This window comes from Brachionichthys hirsutus, chromosome 14 (genome assembly GCF_040956055.1).
Source record: "Brachionichthys hirsutus isolate HB-005 chromosome 14, CSIRO-AGI_Bhir_v1, whole genome shotgun sequence".
Lineage (NCBI taxonomy): Eukaryota > Metazoa > Chordata > Actinopteri > Lophiiformes > Brachionichthyidae > Brachionichthys > Brachionichthys hirsutus.
Window position 1 is genome coordinate 621,849 of NC_090910.1, and position 16,820 is coordinate 638,668.

Consider the following 16,820-nt stretch of genomic DNA (forward strand, 5'->3'; position numbering starts at 1 on the left):
CTAGGTTTCCACCAAGGTATGATGATCATTTCTACTACACACACAAGTTTGTGACTTTTTGCAAACATATATCAAAGTTTCATGCTTAAAACATTAGTTATTTTAGGTGTTATAGAAAAAAGCAGGGAATTATGACATTCACAATCAGAATCAGAACATGTCATAATTCCCTGCATGTTGTCACAGATTCTCTGAAAATGCAGCCTCCCAGAAGTCGACATTAGTCTAGTCCTTAAATAGAGGAATGATTGAAGTGCCCTTGTAGAAGATGTCTCAGGCATTAGCAGGGCAGTTGGCTCTTTCTGGAATCAGAACGATATTATTGCCTGTTCTCGTCAGCGTGAATTCATGACTGGAGGAAGTGGCTGAGGTGCTTTCGGAAGGGGTCGCGCCACTTCGTTCTCCAGATACAGAACCACTGCCATCCCCTGGAGTGACCCTTATGGTACAGGGACCCTGGGTCGGGAGCCTATGCTCTGATGGGCTGGTGTTCTGGGTGTGGGCAATAGCTGTGGGTGGGGTATTAACGGTTGCAGAAGTGGTAACAATTTGATTGGCATGGTTGCTCTCAATGGACCATTCATGTACAGAGTTAGCACTTTCTGAGTCTCGACTTAGGTTACTGAGTTCAAAAGACTGCCTGACACTCCCACCCACTCCTCCAGGTCCACTCATCTGTGCACCTCCACCAACTCCACTGCCATGATCAACAGAGCGCCACCTCCACGATCCACTTCCATCTGTTGATGGAGCTTGGATAAGTGGCCTTTTGTTTTCAGGATGGGCTTCTACTCGGACAATTGCGCCAGTGCTACCTGAGATACTGCCTGAGGTACTACCTAGTGAGCTGGGCCCTGTTGCGCAAGTCGGGTCTAGATCCATCAGTGCCTTGTAGTGGGCAGATCGGCCACCGGTACTGCAGCCAGTAGTGCTGTCATCTAGACTCTTGGATTGCATCTTCAGCTGGTCTTGGTGCTTGGGTAGAGCCATCCCTTGCATGCTTCTTGGCTGGCTGTTTGGCCCTTTATCATGACTCAAGCAGACTGTGCTCTTCTCTGCAGCCCTTTGCCAATTAGCCTGAGCTGTGCTAGTTAATGTCAATATCCCATCTTTTCCTCGACCTGCCCTCCTTTTTGGGGAGGCGGTGTTGTAATTCTCATGAGCTTCCTCTGGTATGTGAACCAATTGGGACAACCCAGGTCTAGATTGCATGGATATTCTGGCCCCTCCAGTGATGCCACTACAGTTACTAGGCAGGGTGGCACTGGTACCTGTGGCTAGAGTAGACATACACCTATTTGCTTCAAACCCTCCGTTCAGGCCCATAGCTGTTGGTTGGAGATCCATGCTGCCATGCTGGTATGGATGCTGGGAGGACTGGCCAGATGATGAGTCCACAGAAGAGGAGAAGGCATCTGGGACCTGAAGGGAACATTTATGGTTGTTGTTCTTACTTTTCCATTGAGAAAGAAGCTGTTTTGAGCGACTGCTGTCCATGGAGGCATGGTGAAGGGTTACAGCATGATGTCTGGCTGCTTTCTCAAACGCAGCCATAGCCTGGGGAGTGTGGACCCGAGGAAGGGTGTGGCTACAGGTCACCATGGCAGCTTTGTTTGGAGGGCTGTAGGGGGAGATCACTTCAACGGCGGCGCCGGAGAGCTTTAGACTTTCGTCAATCCTCTGATGTTGACGACCAATGTGAAGGAGGACCTCAGAGTGGGAGGCGGTTAAGCCAGGGTGTCCGGCAATGCTAGCTTTGCTTTGTGGATGGTGGACTACGACATCCTGGCCTATATGTGGAAAGGAGCAATGGGTGTGATGTTGGAGTAGAGTGGATCTGGTGTCGGCTTCTTCACTAGACTGAAAATTGCTGACTGCATACAGCCCCTAAAAGCAGAAGAAACAGAAAGCATTAAAACATTATAAAAACAATCCTCATTAACTGGAAGAATAAACAGTCTTTAAACATCAACCATTGGTTGAACCTCCTCATAGAACACATATCAATGGAGAAAATCTCTGCTTCCAAAAAAATTAATAAAAAACATTTGAAATATTTTATGGAAAGTTGGTCTCCTCTTATTAAATATAAATATTGCAATATAATTCTGCCTGCTGGCGAAAGCCACCACAGCGATGTAACTGATAATGCTGCTTACATTTTTTGCATGACTCATCTTGTTTTTGTTTTCATTTAGGAACCCGGTTTCTCTCACCAGGACCGAGTGGGCCACAGAATTCACCTCCCAGCCATTCTGTTTCAGATCCAGTCTCCAGCTCAATGTTCTTCACACAAGGATGGTTGATCTCTGGGGCTGTTGCATGCTGGGCTAACTCTTCAGATGCTGTCCCCGTGGCTTGATATGCGTGGCCCGGCCCTTCTGGTCTCTTTTGGGTGGCCCCCGGTGTTCCCCTGGGTTGCTGTGCCAGGGTGCTGGCCCATGCGTCCGGGACGGCGCTGAACTGCCGCAGACTGTCACTCCTCCGCTGGTAGTAGCGACCCGGGTCTGGCTGGTGACCAAGGCGTGGCCATGGCCCCGTCACCTCCTCTCTGACCTCTCTCCTCCACTCTGCCTGTCCCTTGCCTGCCTGTCTCTTCTCCTTGGTCCCGTCTCCTGTCCTTCCCCCCCGCTCCCCTCTCCCTTCTCCTTCACTCCTTTCCCTCCCCTCGTGGTCTTTCCCTTTTCCCCCTCTCCCCGCTTCTCTTCCGGCATCCTGCCTCCCGCCGGGGGTCTCGCGGCTCCCTCCTTCCTGGGGGCTGGATTATGGGGGCTGGCTGGGATGCGTCAGGGGTGGTGCTCGATCCTGGCCCTATGCATGGTTTGGCCTTCTAGCACCTGTGGGTGGGATGGTTCAGATTGGGGGCACTATGGTCAGGCTCCCTCCTCCCCCCGCCTCGTTGGTTGGGACCTCATGTGCCGCGCCTCTTAACTCACCACCTTAGCACAACACATTTGTAAATGGCTGGATATGGTTCAGGTTGAGCAGAGGCCCCTGCATTGCCTACGCCCGTTCCCCAGACGCTGGTTCTCCGGGTTGGGGGGTTGCCCGAGCTCAGCGGTGGGTTGGGTGGTGGGAGATGGTGGGGGGAGGGGGGTGTGTGGGAGGTGGGGAGAGGGGGCGTCGGTGGGGGGTGGAATGGGTGGCGGGTGCTGGGAGGGGGGCAGGTGGTTGTGGGGGGCGTGGTGTTGGGTGCTGGTGGGGAGTTGGGCTGGCCTTGGTTTCGTCGGCTGTTGGTGACTGTGGCTCCCGGGCCCTGGGCTGGTTCTTCTGCGTGTGGCTCTGGTGGGGCCATGGTGGTCGTTCTTGGGTTGCTGTAGCTGCTTGGGGTGATCTTGGGGCTTATGTTGCCATTGATGGGTCCGGGATGACTGCCCCTTTCTTAAGTGGAGGTTTCATGCATGCCAGGTCCACCAATCCAGCACCTATCAAAACTTGATTTGAGAGTTAACTCCGCCCACAGATCTCTGAGTCAGTGGAGGTTGCTGGGTCAGTGTTTGTGGCTCTCACTATGCTCTCCCTCTTCTTCCTCAGATCTCCTGAGAACTTGGTGATCCAGACTTTCCTCTAGAGGCTGATGTGAACCTGGTGTATTGGGACTACTCTTGGTGATGGGTGGATGGAAGGGGTAGAATTAAGGAGTACAAATAAATCCATTGCACTTTCTTTTCAGAACACTGTGTATTTGTCACTTTGTGTTTGTCCATGTTGTATGTTCACTGCGGTGTGCACAGCCCTCTACGGCGGTAAGCAGGTAATAAAATTAATAAAATATGAATAGGCTAGTCTGCCAAGAGGGCAGGTGACGGTCACAATCACTATAAGAATAAAAAGCATAGAGCTCTAACAGTGACTGACGTTGTGTACGTTGTTACTCTGTAGCACGAATGCAGACAAGGTATAGGAAAACAAAAAAAACCCCATCATAGGCAGTGTAGTACACTAATATCAGCATACTGTACAGTGTTTATATTTAGCAATTTCTTTTTCAAATCATCCAAAAACATAAGACAAGCACGAGGAAGGCAGGAGTTTTGACATCTACCTTCTCTAGGCTCTTGTAGTATAGTATACATTGTTAGGGTTAAAGAAAGAACTCTCTCTGTCATTTAAGATGGTCAAGAGGGACACGTTTCTGGGCCAAGACCATTTTGGGCAACAAGTGTTGCAGGGCTTCTCAGAATCTTCACTCCCGCCTCCCACTGACATTTCATTTGCAGTCATTTCCCCAAAGTTCTATTACAATGGACACTCTGATGTTACAACATGTGCTGTTAATTAGGACAGTTCTGTTTTGAATGAATCTCACAGAGAAAATAGCCAAACTGACCATTGACCTGCTATTGCTGGGGAACCCATGAGACACTCTGGGATGGCGGAGTTTCATTTATCAGCTAAACTGCATGTAAGTTTATGTTTGAAAACTTGATTCCTCTGCTTTGACTTGCCCCTACCAGATAGACAGCGATAGCACCTCCAAGCAAGAAGCCCAGGTAGACATCAGTGGCATGGCTCTTGTACTGAATAATCCGGGTTAGACCACAAATGATGGCGCAGACAATGATGGAGAAAACAAGCAAGGGCTTGAGCAGCTTGGATGAATCTGTCAGGCTGCTGTTGATGTACATCTGTGGACACAAAGCACATTTATTTTCTATTCGCCTTTAATGATTATAGATATAGAACCTTCTCCACATCACCCTGTCCTTTGCATCGTCCTCCCCAACACCAGCCACTCTCATGTCCTCCCTCACTATGTCCACGTCTCTTCTCCTGGTTTGTCCTCTAGCCCTGTCCTTTGCATCGTCCTCCCCAAAACCAGCCACTCTCATGTCCTCCCTCACTACGTCCATGTCTCTTCTCCTGGGTCGTCCTCTAGTCCTGTCCTTTGCATCGTCCTCCCCAACACCTGCCCCTCTCATGTCCTCCCTCACTACGTCCATGTCTCTTCTCCTGGGTCGTCCTCTAGCCCTGTTCCCTGGCAGTTCCATCCTCGGCATCCTTCTACCGATATAGTCCCTGTCTCCCCTCTGGACATGTCCAAACCATCAAAGTCTGGTCTCTCTGACCTCGTCTCCAAAACGTCTAACCTTCACTGTCCCTCTCATTGTCTCATTTCTAATCCTGTCCAACCTGGTCACTCCCAAGGAGAACCTCAGCATCTTCATCTCCTCCACTTCTAGCTCCGCCTCCTGTCTGTCTCTTCCTCAGAGACACTGTCTCTAAGCCGTCCATCATGGCTGTCCTTACCACTGTCTTGTAGACCTTTCCTTTCATCCTCGCTGACACTCTGCTTCTAGCTTTGCTTCCTTTTCACCTGGTCTCCTGGAGACACAACACATCAACCTTCCTCCTCATCATCATCATGTCCACCAGCTCTCTAGCTTTTCCCGTCATCGTCCCAACATTCAAAGTCTCTACTCTCAGTCCTAAACTCTTCTACTCCCTCTTCTCTTGCTGCTGATGCACCCGTCTTCCTCCTCTTCTTCGTCGCCATCTTCAACCCACAGTATTCCAATGTCCAGCAGCATCCTGTGGGTTAACAAAGCTGTTGGCGGTCGTTGTTAAGCCTCGACCAATCCGGTCTTTCTTGTTTACGTTGATTTACATTATTGATTTACATTGTACATCGTAAAGGTATGCCAGATGCCTTTCCTGATGCAACTCTGCATTTATCCGGGCTTGGGACCGGCTCAACGGAGAAACTGGCAATGCCACGTTAGCTCCTGCTAACCGCACTACCCATGTCGCTGCATTGTAGTAACAGTAACTTGTCTATATTGGCTAATTAATGGTTCCACCAATTCCACAATGCATGAGATACTATTTCCAACACTGAATTTGGGATAGATTAATATATCAGTATCAGTATTCAAGTAAAATGCTTGTAGTCTTCTATTGACATAAAGACCATTTCTGACAGCAGAACCACTGTAGTGCACCCCATTTAAGGAGGCTTTGGATAGGTTTGCACGGTCACATAGTGGTTACGTCTCGCCTCAATTCAATTCAATTCAGCTTTATTTATATAGCGCCGGATCACAACAGAAAGTCATCTCAAGGCACTTTACAGGACTAGCAGGGAAAGACAGAACCCAACTTGACCCACAAGAGCAAGAACTTCGGCAATGGAGGCAAGGAAGAACTTCCCTTTAACAGGCAGACACCTTGGACAGAACCCAGGAGTCACGGTGGACTCACCGGGGTCAAATCCCATCTGGGGTTTTTTCCTGGTACTTTGGTTTCATACAACATACAATTTAGGTGGCTTAATCGCAATAAATTGTCCAGAGATGTAAGTGTGTGCATGAGTGGTTGTCTGTCTCTGTGGCTACGGGATATCCTGGTAACACATTCAGGGTGTACCGCGTCTCTCGCCCATAGCTAGCTTGGATAGACTCCAGCAACACCCGTGATGCAAAAAGCGGTTGTAGATGAGATGATGTATCATGTACAAGAAAATGGACGAGTAGTCAATTTCTGACATATTTTAAGAAAATAATATTTGCTAATTTCAGCAGCTTGTACCCGAAACCTTGTTCTTTCACAAAGCTCATCACCACAGGGGAGGGTAGGAGAGCTTTGCCTTTTCGGCTCTACTTCCTCGTCACCATGACAGTGAAGAGAGCGCAGGAACATGCATATTTTCTGCATGTTTCCCCCTCCTGACGTCAGAAGGGGCACAATTTCTTCCAGGCGTGTTTCAGGAGGTGATTCCAGACCTACTCAAACTATGAAGGATTGACTGGATGGTTTATTTATTGTTTTGGGTTGAGAAGGACCCATAATCACCAGAATATTGTAGAAACATGGGAAAAGTGAGTTTTTCATAATATGTCACCTATAAATTTCTTAATTGTTGTCATCTTATTATTCTTTATCCTATTGTTCTGTTCCTGGTTTTGGTCATAAGTTTTGTTTAAAATTACTTTTACACCTTATCTTCCGCCTCTGTCTCCCCATTTCGGGGTACAGTTTTTGTATTAGGCCGTGATACCTTGTAGAATAGAAATAGAATAGAATAGAAAGCCTGTATTGTCATTGCATAGTGGATATACAACGCGATTAGTAGTGCTGCTCCATTTGGTGCTTAGGTACAACATAAAATACAAATAATATTAGAAGAAAACACAAATTGAAAGTTATAAACAGTGCATGTAGATAGATTGTCCAGTACTTTGCATTTACTAGTAGCATACATTAGTTATTGTACACGAGGTCGGTATTGCACTTAATTTGTAACACATTGTTTACCTTCACATTACAAATTGCATATGGTGAGTAGTTATATTGTTTAGTACTGGTTGTTGTTCAGAGCGCTGATGGCTCTTGGGTCCTGCTCTTGTGCAACCTGTAGCACCGTCCTGAGGGCAACAGGTTGAACAAGTCGTGTCCATGGGGGGGGTCTCTGACGATGTTTGTTTTTTTTAGCTCTGCTAAGGGAGCGAGAGCCGGCGATACGGTCCGGGGGGGGAGCAGAGAGCAGCTGGTGATCTTCTGGGCTGTGTTGATCACTCTCGGCAGGGCTTTCCTCTCTGCTGCTGTGTGCGTGCATACCTCGCCGTGATGTAGTACTACACCGTGATGCAGTACCACACCGTGATGCAGTACCACACGTGATTCAGTACCACACGTGATGGAGTACTACACCGTGATGCAGTACCACACTGTGATGCAGTACTACACCGTGATGCAGTACCACACCGTGATGCAGTACCACACGTGATTCAGTACCACACGTGATGCAGTACCACACGTGATTCAGTACCACACGTGATGGAGTACTACACCGTGATGCAGTACCACACTGTGATGCAGTACTACACCGTGATGCAGTACCCAGGATGCTCTCCAGGGGGCTCTGTAGAAGGCCACCATCAGCTTCTCCTCCAGGGGGTTCCTCCTGAGCACCCTCAGGAAGTGGAGTCGCTGCTGGGCCTTCTTCACCACCGCCGTGGTGTTAGCAGACCAGGACAAGTCGTCAGTGATGTGGACCCCAGGAACCTGAATGAGGGGACCCCCTCCACGCAGCCCCCCATGATGGTCAGTGGAGCCGGGTCAGTGGACCCTCTCCACGCAGCCCCCCATGATGGTCAGTGGAGCCGGTTCTGGGCTGCGCTTCCGGAAGTCCATGATGAGTTCCTTAGTTTTCGTGGTGTTCAATGAGATGTTATTTACCGAGCACCACGAACCAACCTCATCTCTGTACGCCGACTCATCTCCGCTCGAGATGAGCCCGACCACAGTGGTGTCATCAGCGAACTTGATGATGGCGTTGGAGGGATGGGTTGGCGTGCAGTCGTAGGTGTAGAGAGAGTACAGGAGCGGACTCAGTACACAGTACTGGAGCGGACTCAGTACACAGTACAGGAGCGGACTCAGTACACATCCTTAGGGGGAGCCGGTGTTGAGTGTGACGGTGGGGGAGAAGTGGGAGCCGAGTCTGACCCTCTGTGTGCGGTCAGACAGGAAGTCCTTAATCCAGGTGCAGATGGGGGTGGAGAGTCCAAGGTGGGAGAGTTTCAGTTAAAATGTCCGGGATTATTGTGTTGAACGCTGAACTGTAATCCACAAAAAGCACTCACGTAGTTCCCCCGGTGGTCCAGGTGACTCAGCTGACACAGCAGGCTAAGGGCTGTGCTAACATTAGCATCGGGTGGGATGTAAGCATCCATCACGACAACCACTGTTAGCTCCCTTGGTAGATAAAAAGGCCTGCACGAGACTGCCAGAACCTCGATATCATGACAACAGTGGGTCTCAACAATCCTGCTGTTACATCACCCCCCCCCCCCCCCCCCCCATGAACGTAAACACAGAGCCCCCCTCCTCTGCTCTTACCCGATACTCCCGCTCTGTCATGCCGGTTTAGTGTCCGGTCTGCTAGCTTAACTGCAGCGTCTTGGATTAGTGGTTGGAGCCATGTCTCAGTGATGAACATAACGTTGCAGTCTCGGACGAAGCTGTTTGTCGCGACGAGTAAATCCAGTTCGTCCATTTAGTGAGTGATCGATCTGGCGTTGGTCTGAAAGGTTGTTTTCGCAGCCTAACCGCTAGGCCCGACCGGCATCCTCGCTTCTGTCAACTTGTTCTCTTCATGTGACAAGACTGAGAGATGGCATGGGGTGAAACATTACTCACCGAAACATAGACAGCAGCAAAGGATGCCAGGGTTGCGTGCTGTGATGGGAAGGATTTTCTGCAAGACATTTAAAGAGCAGGTGGATAAATTGAGAAATTCCAGACAATAAAAATATGGTTTTTTTTTTACTGCCATAGACACACCTAGTTGTCATCCCATCCCATTCAGATGTATCTTTTTCATTAGCGTTTGCCTTATATTCATGTGACGGAGCGTCTTTGAACGGCCCGTCGTTTGCGCTCTCTCCGTCGGAGGAGGAAGTGAGCATCGGGGCCAAGCTGCGTTGAGACTGTTTTCGCCACGGACCCGCACTTGGTTAATGGTAAATGGACTCCACTTATAAAGCGCTTTTTCCACCTTTGCGGTGCTCAAAGCGCTTTACATTAGGCCTCACATTCACCCATTCACACTCCAGTGGGAGACAAGGTGCTGCCAGACCCACTGGGAGAAATTTGGGGTTCAGGGTCTTGCCCAAGGACACTTCCACATGCGGAGAGTCAGAGCTGGGATTCGAACCACTGATTCGCTGAACAGTGGACGACCCGCCCTACCAACTCAGCCAGAGCCGCCCGGGTCTGCGGTTTTCACGGTCCCACTGTTTCACTTCACCGTGGGACTTTCTTTCGTTCCGCCCCCGTAGGCGTCCAAAGGTGCATATTCGGGGCCGATCAGGCCAAACGGAGCCACTGTCAGATCAGCACTTAACTGGCACGAAGAGGCATGCTTCGGACTGTCATCTGACCATGGGCTGTTCCATTACAATTGCTTGAGGTACTGTGTTTATATAGTGCAGTGGCGGGCGGTCAGGGCCTGTAAGGCCTTCTCTGCTTGCCTAACATAACCAGAAAGCAAGAATACATGATCATATTTATGATAAAATCAATTTAATTTTATGTATATATATATATATTCTTCACATTCATGTCATATTATATTCCAGTGATGTATTTTTAGGTGAGACTTTTTATCCAATCAGAATTCAGCTAGCTTGTGTTGCCAGGCGGATGTCATAGTACCAGTGGCAAGTACTATCCGTCCGAGACCTTCAGAATCAGCGCTGCTTGCCGTCTGTGTTGTGTGAGTGAACGGGCTCGTAGAGTTGAGTTGATAGACAGTTGCGATAGCCAATCAGATCACGAGTTGGTGAAAGTAAGGCCTTCCTGCCTGTGATTGGATACTCCGTGTGAGAGGGCAGCGCTAGGCATATTGCGTCATCAGCTAATGGCACCGGTACGGCGCGACCGACCGAAAATAAAAACACAATTATTCCTGCGTTTTTAACCCACAATGGCCGAAGGAGGGGAAAGTGTGGATTTGGTTGTGGATATTCTTGAAAGGCCGTTTTCAGGACGGACTTTTACAGAGAAGCTAGCTCTCGTGAGCCGACGTCGTCCAACTCCGGAGCTAGCTAACCTGTCCCAGGTGGGGAAAGGATTGGTACGCCACTTCCAGGCTTCAAACTTTTGGCTTACAGCTTCCGAGAGTCGCTGCAAATTGTTCTGCTGGGAATGCCTTTTGTTTGCAAGGGATCGATTTAATGTTTGGAGCAACACTGGATTTAGGAACTTTAAGAAAGGAGAATGGATTTTGTTTTCAAATAACTGTTTTGGGGGACAGCCGTTTTGTTGAGTACCAACATTTTATTTATTTAACATGATAATGAAATAAAATCACAGATATACTGTAAATGCAATGTGTGTAAATAATGTGGCGCGCCGGTGCAGCTGTGTGATTGTAGTGGAAGTACACAACGAGAAAAATGTGGCCGTTGTGTTGCAGTCTTTCTTATATTAAACTGAAAGTTTGCAATTTAAAGCTTGCCTATATTCATGGTGGACTTTAAAACGTTTTGGACAAATAATGTTAAATTCCCTTTTATTTATAACTTTGATAGTACCACATATAGTGATAATTTTTAATTGCTGATGCAGTTTATTGATTTTTAAATGCTCCGGAAAAAATATCCCGTGTTGTACACGATTGAGGTGATGCAACACCCAGTAGTGCGTAAGTGTGTGTTTGTACATTATTTCTAAAGCCGTGGTGTCATAAATGATGGTATTATGAGGGGTATTTATTCAAGTCGGACTAAGTAGGACTTCACTGAAGGCCTAGGTTTAAAATGCACCGCCCACCACTGATATAGTGTAATGTTTGGTTCAAGTCAAAATGCCTCCCTCATCTGGGGGAATTGGTCAAATGTGATTTTGTTAAAGCATTCTGTTAAGAGAGGCATTAAACTCTTCTGGGTTTTCTTTAAGTAAATACTTTACCTAATTAAATCAATAGTAGAAATCCTGTATCCTGCTTTGGCCATCTTATTACTTTTTGCTTTAATCAAGCCTATAATCCATTTATAAAATGTACATCTTATTTTTCACCTTGACTTTTTACATGATGTAAAAATAGAGTTTATGCCAGAATAGCATCTAAAATGTTCTAAAGACTATGTTAAGTCGTTAAATGTTTTTCACCTCACAATAATTTAAAATGCTGTCACAGAAGTCTAATTTATCCAGATTTCTAAATAAACCCAAGTAGTTCACGTAATTGACCTGAACCGTTGCACGTGGTCAATAATTGTTAGCAGGGCAGAGGTCAGATAAAATGTAGTGAATGCTTCAATAAATCTCAGTCTAAATTGATTCCTGCACGACCTGGGATCACAGGGTAAACTCCCCGGATTAGACAGTGAGGATCATTTAACCCTATTTAAATGGAGGGCTGATGGTGGAATTGAGCCGCTGTGCTCCAGTGTAGAGTGGCAGTTAGGCTCCACCCAGATAAATATAAACCGGGGTTTTACAATAGGAAAGATAAAGTTTGTATGGGACGCGGTATGTGCGAGTATCTGGAGGTATTATTGTAAATAATGCATCAAGTATTGCCTTAAAACCCCTGTAATTGGGAGTTGGTTTGCCCAAGGGGGGATCTAAGCCTCTAACGTCTAAGGGGTATTTTAGGAGAGTTCTGCTAAGGTAGAAGGAGAGTGCCCTTTGGTGAAAAACATAACCTGACAGAACACTTCCTCATCTCTCAAGTAAACCCAGCCATCATCCTCCTTATTTACGGTGGGACAGCGAGTGCACCCGCTGCCTCCTCCGCTATTAGTGGCGTATTTTCTCCCGCGATCTCTCCCGCATCTAGCGCCACGTCAACTGATTTTTGCATCCTCGTGAGCAGTCAAAACACTACCCATAGCGTTTTACCAACCCTGCTACATCCCCGACGTCCCCTCTGTCCACACTGGACAGGACGAAGTGAAGCAGCGGCTCCGTTATGTCCTGCTTGTGGACTGTCATGGCGCATGGACGCAGCGTAAATATCCGTCTCACTGGACAACTGAACATCTTCATCAGAGGCTGGATATTCCTTGGTACACGTACTTGCATGACAAAACCAAGGAACGTGCAAGAGAAAATGAAGTTTTAAAGAAGATCTGCCTGAGGAAGGAGACAACGGTGCACCAACAACTCCGGGGTCAATGCCAACACCTGACGCTCCTCTCTCTACCCCGATGCGCTAAGGGGAGGCGCAGGCCAACGAAAGACAACAAGGACAGCAACAGGAGGGGGTTCTCCTCACCCTCCCCTCCACGGTCTAAAGGTAAAAGAGTGATGCATGAATATCTATGGAGGAAAGTTGCACAGAAATGATGAGGTGGATCGTTTTGCCCACATGAGGAAAATTGTCTTCGTCGTCCCCATAGAGTTCATGGAGGAGGTGATGGTGGCAGTGCATGAAGCATTATGCCATACAAGCACTGATCCGACACGGAAGGAGTTGAAGAGACGGCAGCTATGGATCCTGGTAAAGTTCGTCGAGTTCTGAGAAACTGTGAGCGATCGAGATTTCGGAGCTACAGAGCTGTTTAGCATGCATTTGTGGTTGCTCTCCAAAGCATGGCAGGAAGAGGTAGGACAAAACCACAGATGTTGTCTTATTTGTTACTTTTTTGCTATCACACTGGCAAAGTCAAAAATGGCCAGTTTGGTCTTTTTCCTGTTTATCGCCCAGCACTAAAGGAAAACAAGGGGAGGTTTTTATAAATATAAATAACTATAAATAGACTGGGGTTTTCTACCACGCAAGTCTTGATACACGAGGCCCCAGGTCTCCTGGACACACAACACATCAACCTTTCTCTTCATCATCATGCTTTTCCCGTCATCGTCCCAACATTCAGTCCCTACTCTCAGTCCTAAACTCGTCCATTCCTTCTTCTCTCGCTGGTGATGCACCAGTCGTCCTACTCTTCTTCGTCTCTGTCTTCGTCCCACAGTAATCCAGTGTCCAGCAGCGTCCTGTGGGTTAACAACGCCGCTGGCGGTCGTTTAAGTGCAGTCCATTTACTGCATCAACAGTAAATGCAGACTCTGATCTAAACGTAATGTTCCATACATTTTCAGTGGAAGTTTCTACGTTACTCAATATGACTTTGTAAATGCTTCCTCACCTGCCCTGGCTGATGGCTGCAGGGTTAGCCCCTGAGCAGATATCCTCCATGACGTAAGGGCTCTGCTCACAGCTGACACTGAGGATGGTGTAGTTGGGTTTACACACTGTGAGAAAGTAGGGTGTTGGGTAGCCTGTCATCAGCTGGAGGATGTTTGTGATGAGGGCTGTGGCACAAAGACCAAATGCATGAACTCCTAAGAAAGAAGATGATATGATTAGGAGGTTGGTCGACAATGCAGGAGGTTGCACAGTTAGTGTAATTATTATTTGCTCCCTCAAAACAACCATGGCTCAACCTCCCACTTAACAAGCAACACACAGTGCCTCCACTGCCAATGTGTATCAGTGTAGAACAGAACAGAACAGTACAGAAGACCTTATTGTCCGTGCTAATACAGTACAAGTACAGCACGAAAACAGAAGTTACATTCGATGAGTGAGCGATGGGTAAATATACTCTACCCACACTACATCTGTGTGTGTTCTTTTGATGAGATGTGGTCATCCACACCTACAAAGTCCATTTCACAGCACACATACAATTCTTGTTAGATGCTGATGAGCAGCTCTGACATCAACCACATATTCACATCTATTTTTCCCCATTTTATTAATAGATTTTAAAATTATTATTATTAGGGGGGACGAGTCTGCATACAGGGAGGAGGCGGAGAAGCTGACGGTGTGGTGCAATCGGAACATCTCATGTATGTGAAGATAGGAGTCAGCTCACTGGCACAATGTTTCACGGTGGATGGGGCCTGCAGCTTTGCGGGGTTTCAGCTTCATGAACTGTATGTGCACGTCTTGCTCCTGGATGCAGAGGGCAGGGGAGGTGGGGAGGCTTTATATGAGGGGCCCTCCATGTTGTGGGGGGAGGAGGGGGTGACTGGAGAGTCCGAGGGCGTGTGGAGGGCTGGGCGATCGAAGCAGCAGTAGTGCATATTCAAATGCAAAATTTGCAGACGACACCACCCTCATCGGGCTCATCTCTGACGGTGATGAGTCGGCCTACAGGAGGGAGGTGGACCGGCTGGTGTCCTGGTGTAGCAGCAACAACCTGGAGCTGAACAGCCAGAAAACAGTGGAGATGATCGTGGACTTCAGGAAAGTCACAGCCCCACCGCCCCCCCTCGCCCTCACAGACTCCCCTACCCCCATCTCCATCGTGGACTCTTTCCGCTTCCTGGGCACCACCATCACCCGGGACCTCAAGTGGGAGCCGACCATCAGCTCCCTCATCAAGAAGGCTCAGCAGAGGATGTACTTCCTGCGGCAGCTGAGGAAACTCAAGCTGCCGACCCAGATGTTGGTGCAGTTCTACACCTCCATCGTGGAGTCCGTCCTCACCTCCTCCATCACCGTGTGGTACGCTGGCGCCACCACCAGGGACAGACACAGAGTGCAGCGCATTGTACGTGCTGCGGAGAAGGTGATCGGCTGCAAGCTGCCATCGCTCCAGGACCTGCATGTCTCCAGGACTCGGAGGCGTGCAGGTCGGATCATAGCCGCATTGTGGAGCGGCTGCATACACAGAAGCGGAGATACTCGGCGCTCTGATGGAGCGTCTCAGACTGTCCCTCTATGGAGGAAGCTCATTTCAGCCGCTTGTACCTGCAACCTTGTTCTTTCGGTTACTACCCAAAGCTCGTGATCACAGGTGAGGGTAGGAACAGAAATGACCGGTAAATGGAGTGCTTTGCCTTCCGGCTCTGCTCCCTCTTCACCGTGACGGATCGGCAGCATCGGCAGTATCGCGGATGCAGCGCCGATGTGTCTCTGTATGTCTCCCGCTCCATAGAGCAGTTCGTTCAAAGTGTTTACCACACTAAAACATTTTTGCCTTCTCGCAGGAACATTACCACCAGAAATAAACTTTATGCAGGGAAAATGCCGTAGAGCGTGGACGGGCAGAACACAGACACAGGGACGCACGAATGTGCACGCACACCTTGTGCACGTTTCCCCCTCCTGTTGTCAGAAGGGGAGCGATTTCTTCCAGACGTGTTTCAGGAGGTGATTACAGACCTACCCAAACTAGGAAGGATTGACTGGATGGTTTGTTTTGCTGTTTTGGGGTTGATAAGGACCCAAAATCACCAGAATAGTGTAGAAACACGGGGAAAGTTAGTTTTTTCAGAATATGGGACCTTTAAGTCTGACTCCTGGTTTGTCTGCTAAGAGAATCTTTCTTTGGAGGACATCAGCTCCTCTTCTTCCTCCTCAGTTGGCCTTTTCTTCTTTGCAAAGCTCTCCAAAGACATTTTTTCTCGCGAAAAAAGTAGCTACTTTACGAGCTTATTTTGAGTAACGTATCACTTGACAGAGAAGATTCACATGCGATTGTTACGTGGGAGAAAAACTGGTATTTTCTCAAAATAAAAAACCTACCAGAATCTAATAATCAATACAAAGGAAATTATGTAGATTGTTTATTCTTGTTCCAGACATGCATCTCCCTCTGCTATACGTAGTTGCCAGGCGTATTTTGAGATAGCTATCGGCCAGACGTAGGTCGTAAGTACGGGTGGCCGTAACTTGCGCAGGTCGTACCTTGGATAGTACGTGTGTACCACAGGCGTACCGGCAAACAGCTCTGTGACAGTAAGGTGTATACCAGAAAGGTGCAAGAAATTGAGTAACTGAACAATAGTACAAGCATGTACAACATAGAGATAGACAAACATGGCCCTGCTGTATCAAACAGGCAAGATTATTACAATTAAACTACCAGCAGGCAACAAAGGCGATATCCAGAAGAGCTTGTGATCCTGCATTCAAATGAAGAAGCAGAGCGGAAGCCAACCACTGTCAAATATACAGTAAAAACAAAACAGGGGTAATTAGTCTACACACCAAGTAGACAGCGTGAAGACAAGGAGGAGTGAGCATCAGAGCCACTGTTCAAAAGAAAATGCAAACGAATCCATGAAAACATCAAGATGATGGTGCCAAAACACACAGAACGCCGAACACTTCGCTTCATTTTATTGACTTGTCCTTCGGAGGGCAATTTGATTTGCAGCCGTCACACATACCGTATTGGCCCGAATACAACACGACCCCGGATATAATACGACCCCCTCTTTTTCAAGACTCAAGTTTGAGAAAATACTTTTTGAACACCAATTTCAATTTTTATACAGAAAATAATTACAGTACATCTGAAACAAATGATTATAACAATAAATTTGAGAGAAAAAGCATGTTATTTTGCCAC

General features: G+C 47.8%; 1 protein-coding gene across 1 annotated transcript in view; it reads right to left on the reverse strand.

Moving 5' to 3' along the window:
- Window positions 1-273: 273 nt before the first annotated feature.
- LOC137903834 (phospholipid phosphatase-related protein type 4-like) overlaps window positions 274-16,820 on the reverse strand; it is a 38,980-nt gene continuing 22,433 nt past the window's right edge. The window contains exons 4-7 of the mRNA XM_068747993.1: window positions 13,599-13,794; window positions 9,142-9,199; window positions 4,455-4,628; window positions 274-1,887 (exon numbers count right to left, since the gene is read on the reverse strand). Of these exons, the coding sequence (XP_068604094.1) occupies window positions 274-1,887; window positions 4,455-4,628; window positions 9,142-9,199; window positions 13,599-13,794 (2,042 nt within the window). The remainder of the gene's footprint in view (window positions 1,888-4,454; window positions 4,629-9,141; window positions 9,200-13,598; window positions 13,795-16,820) is intronic.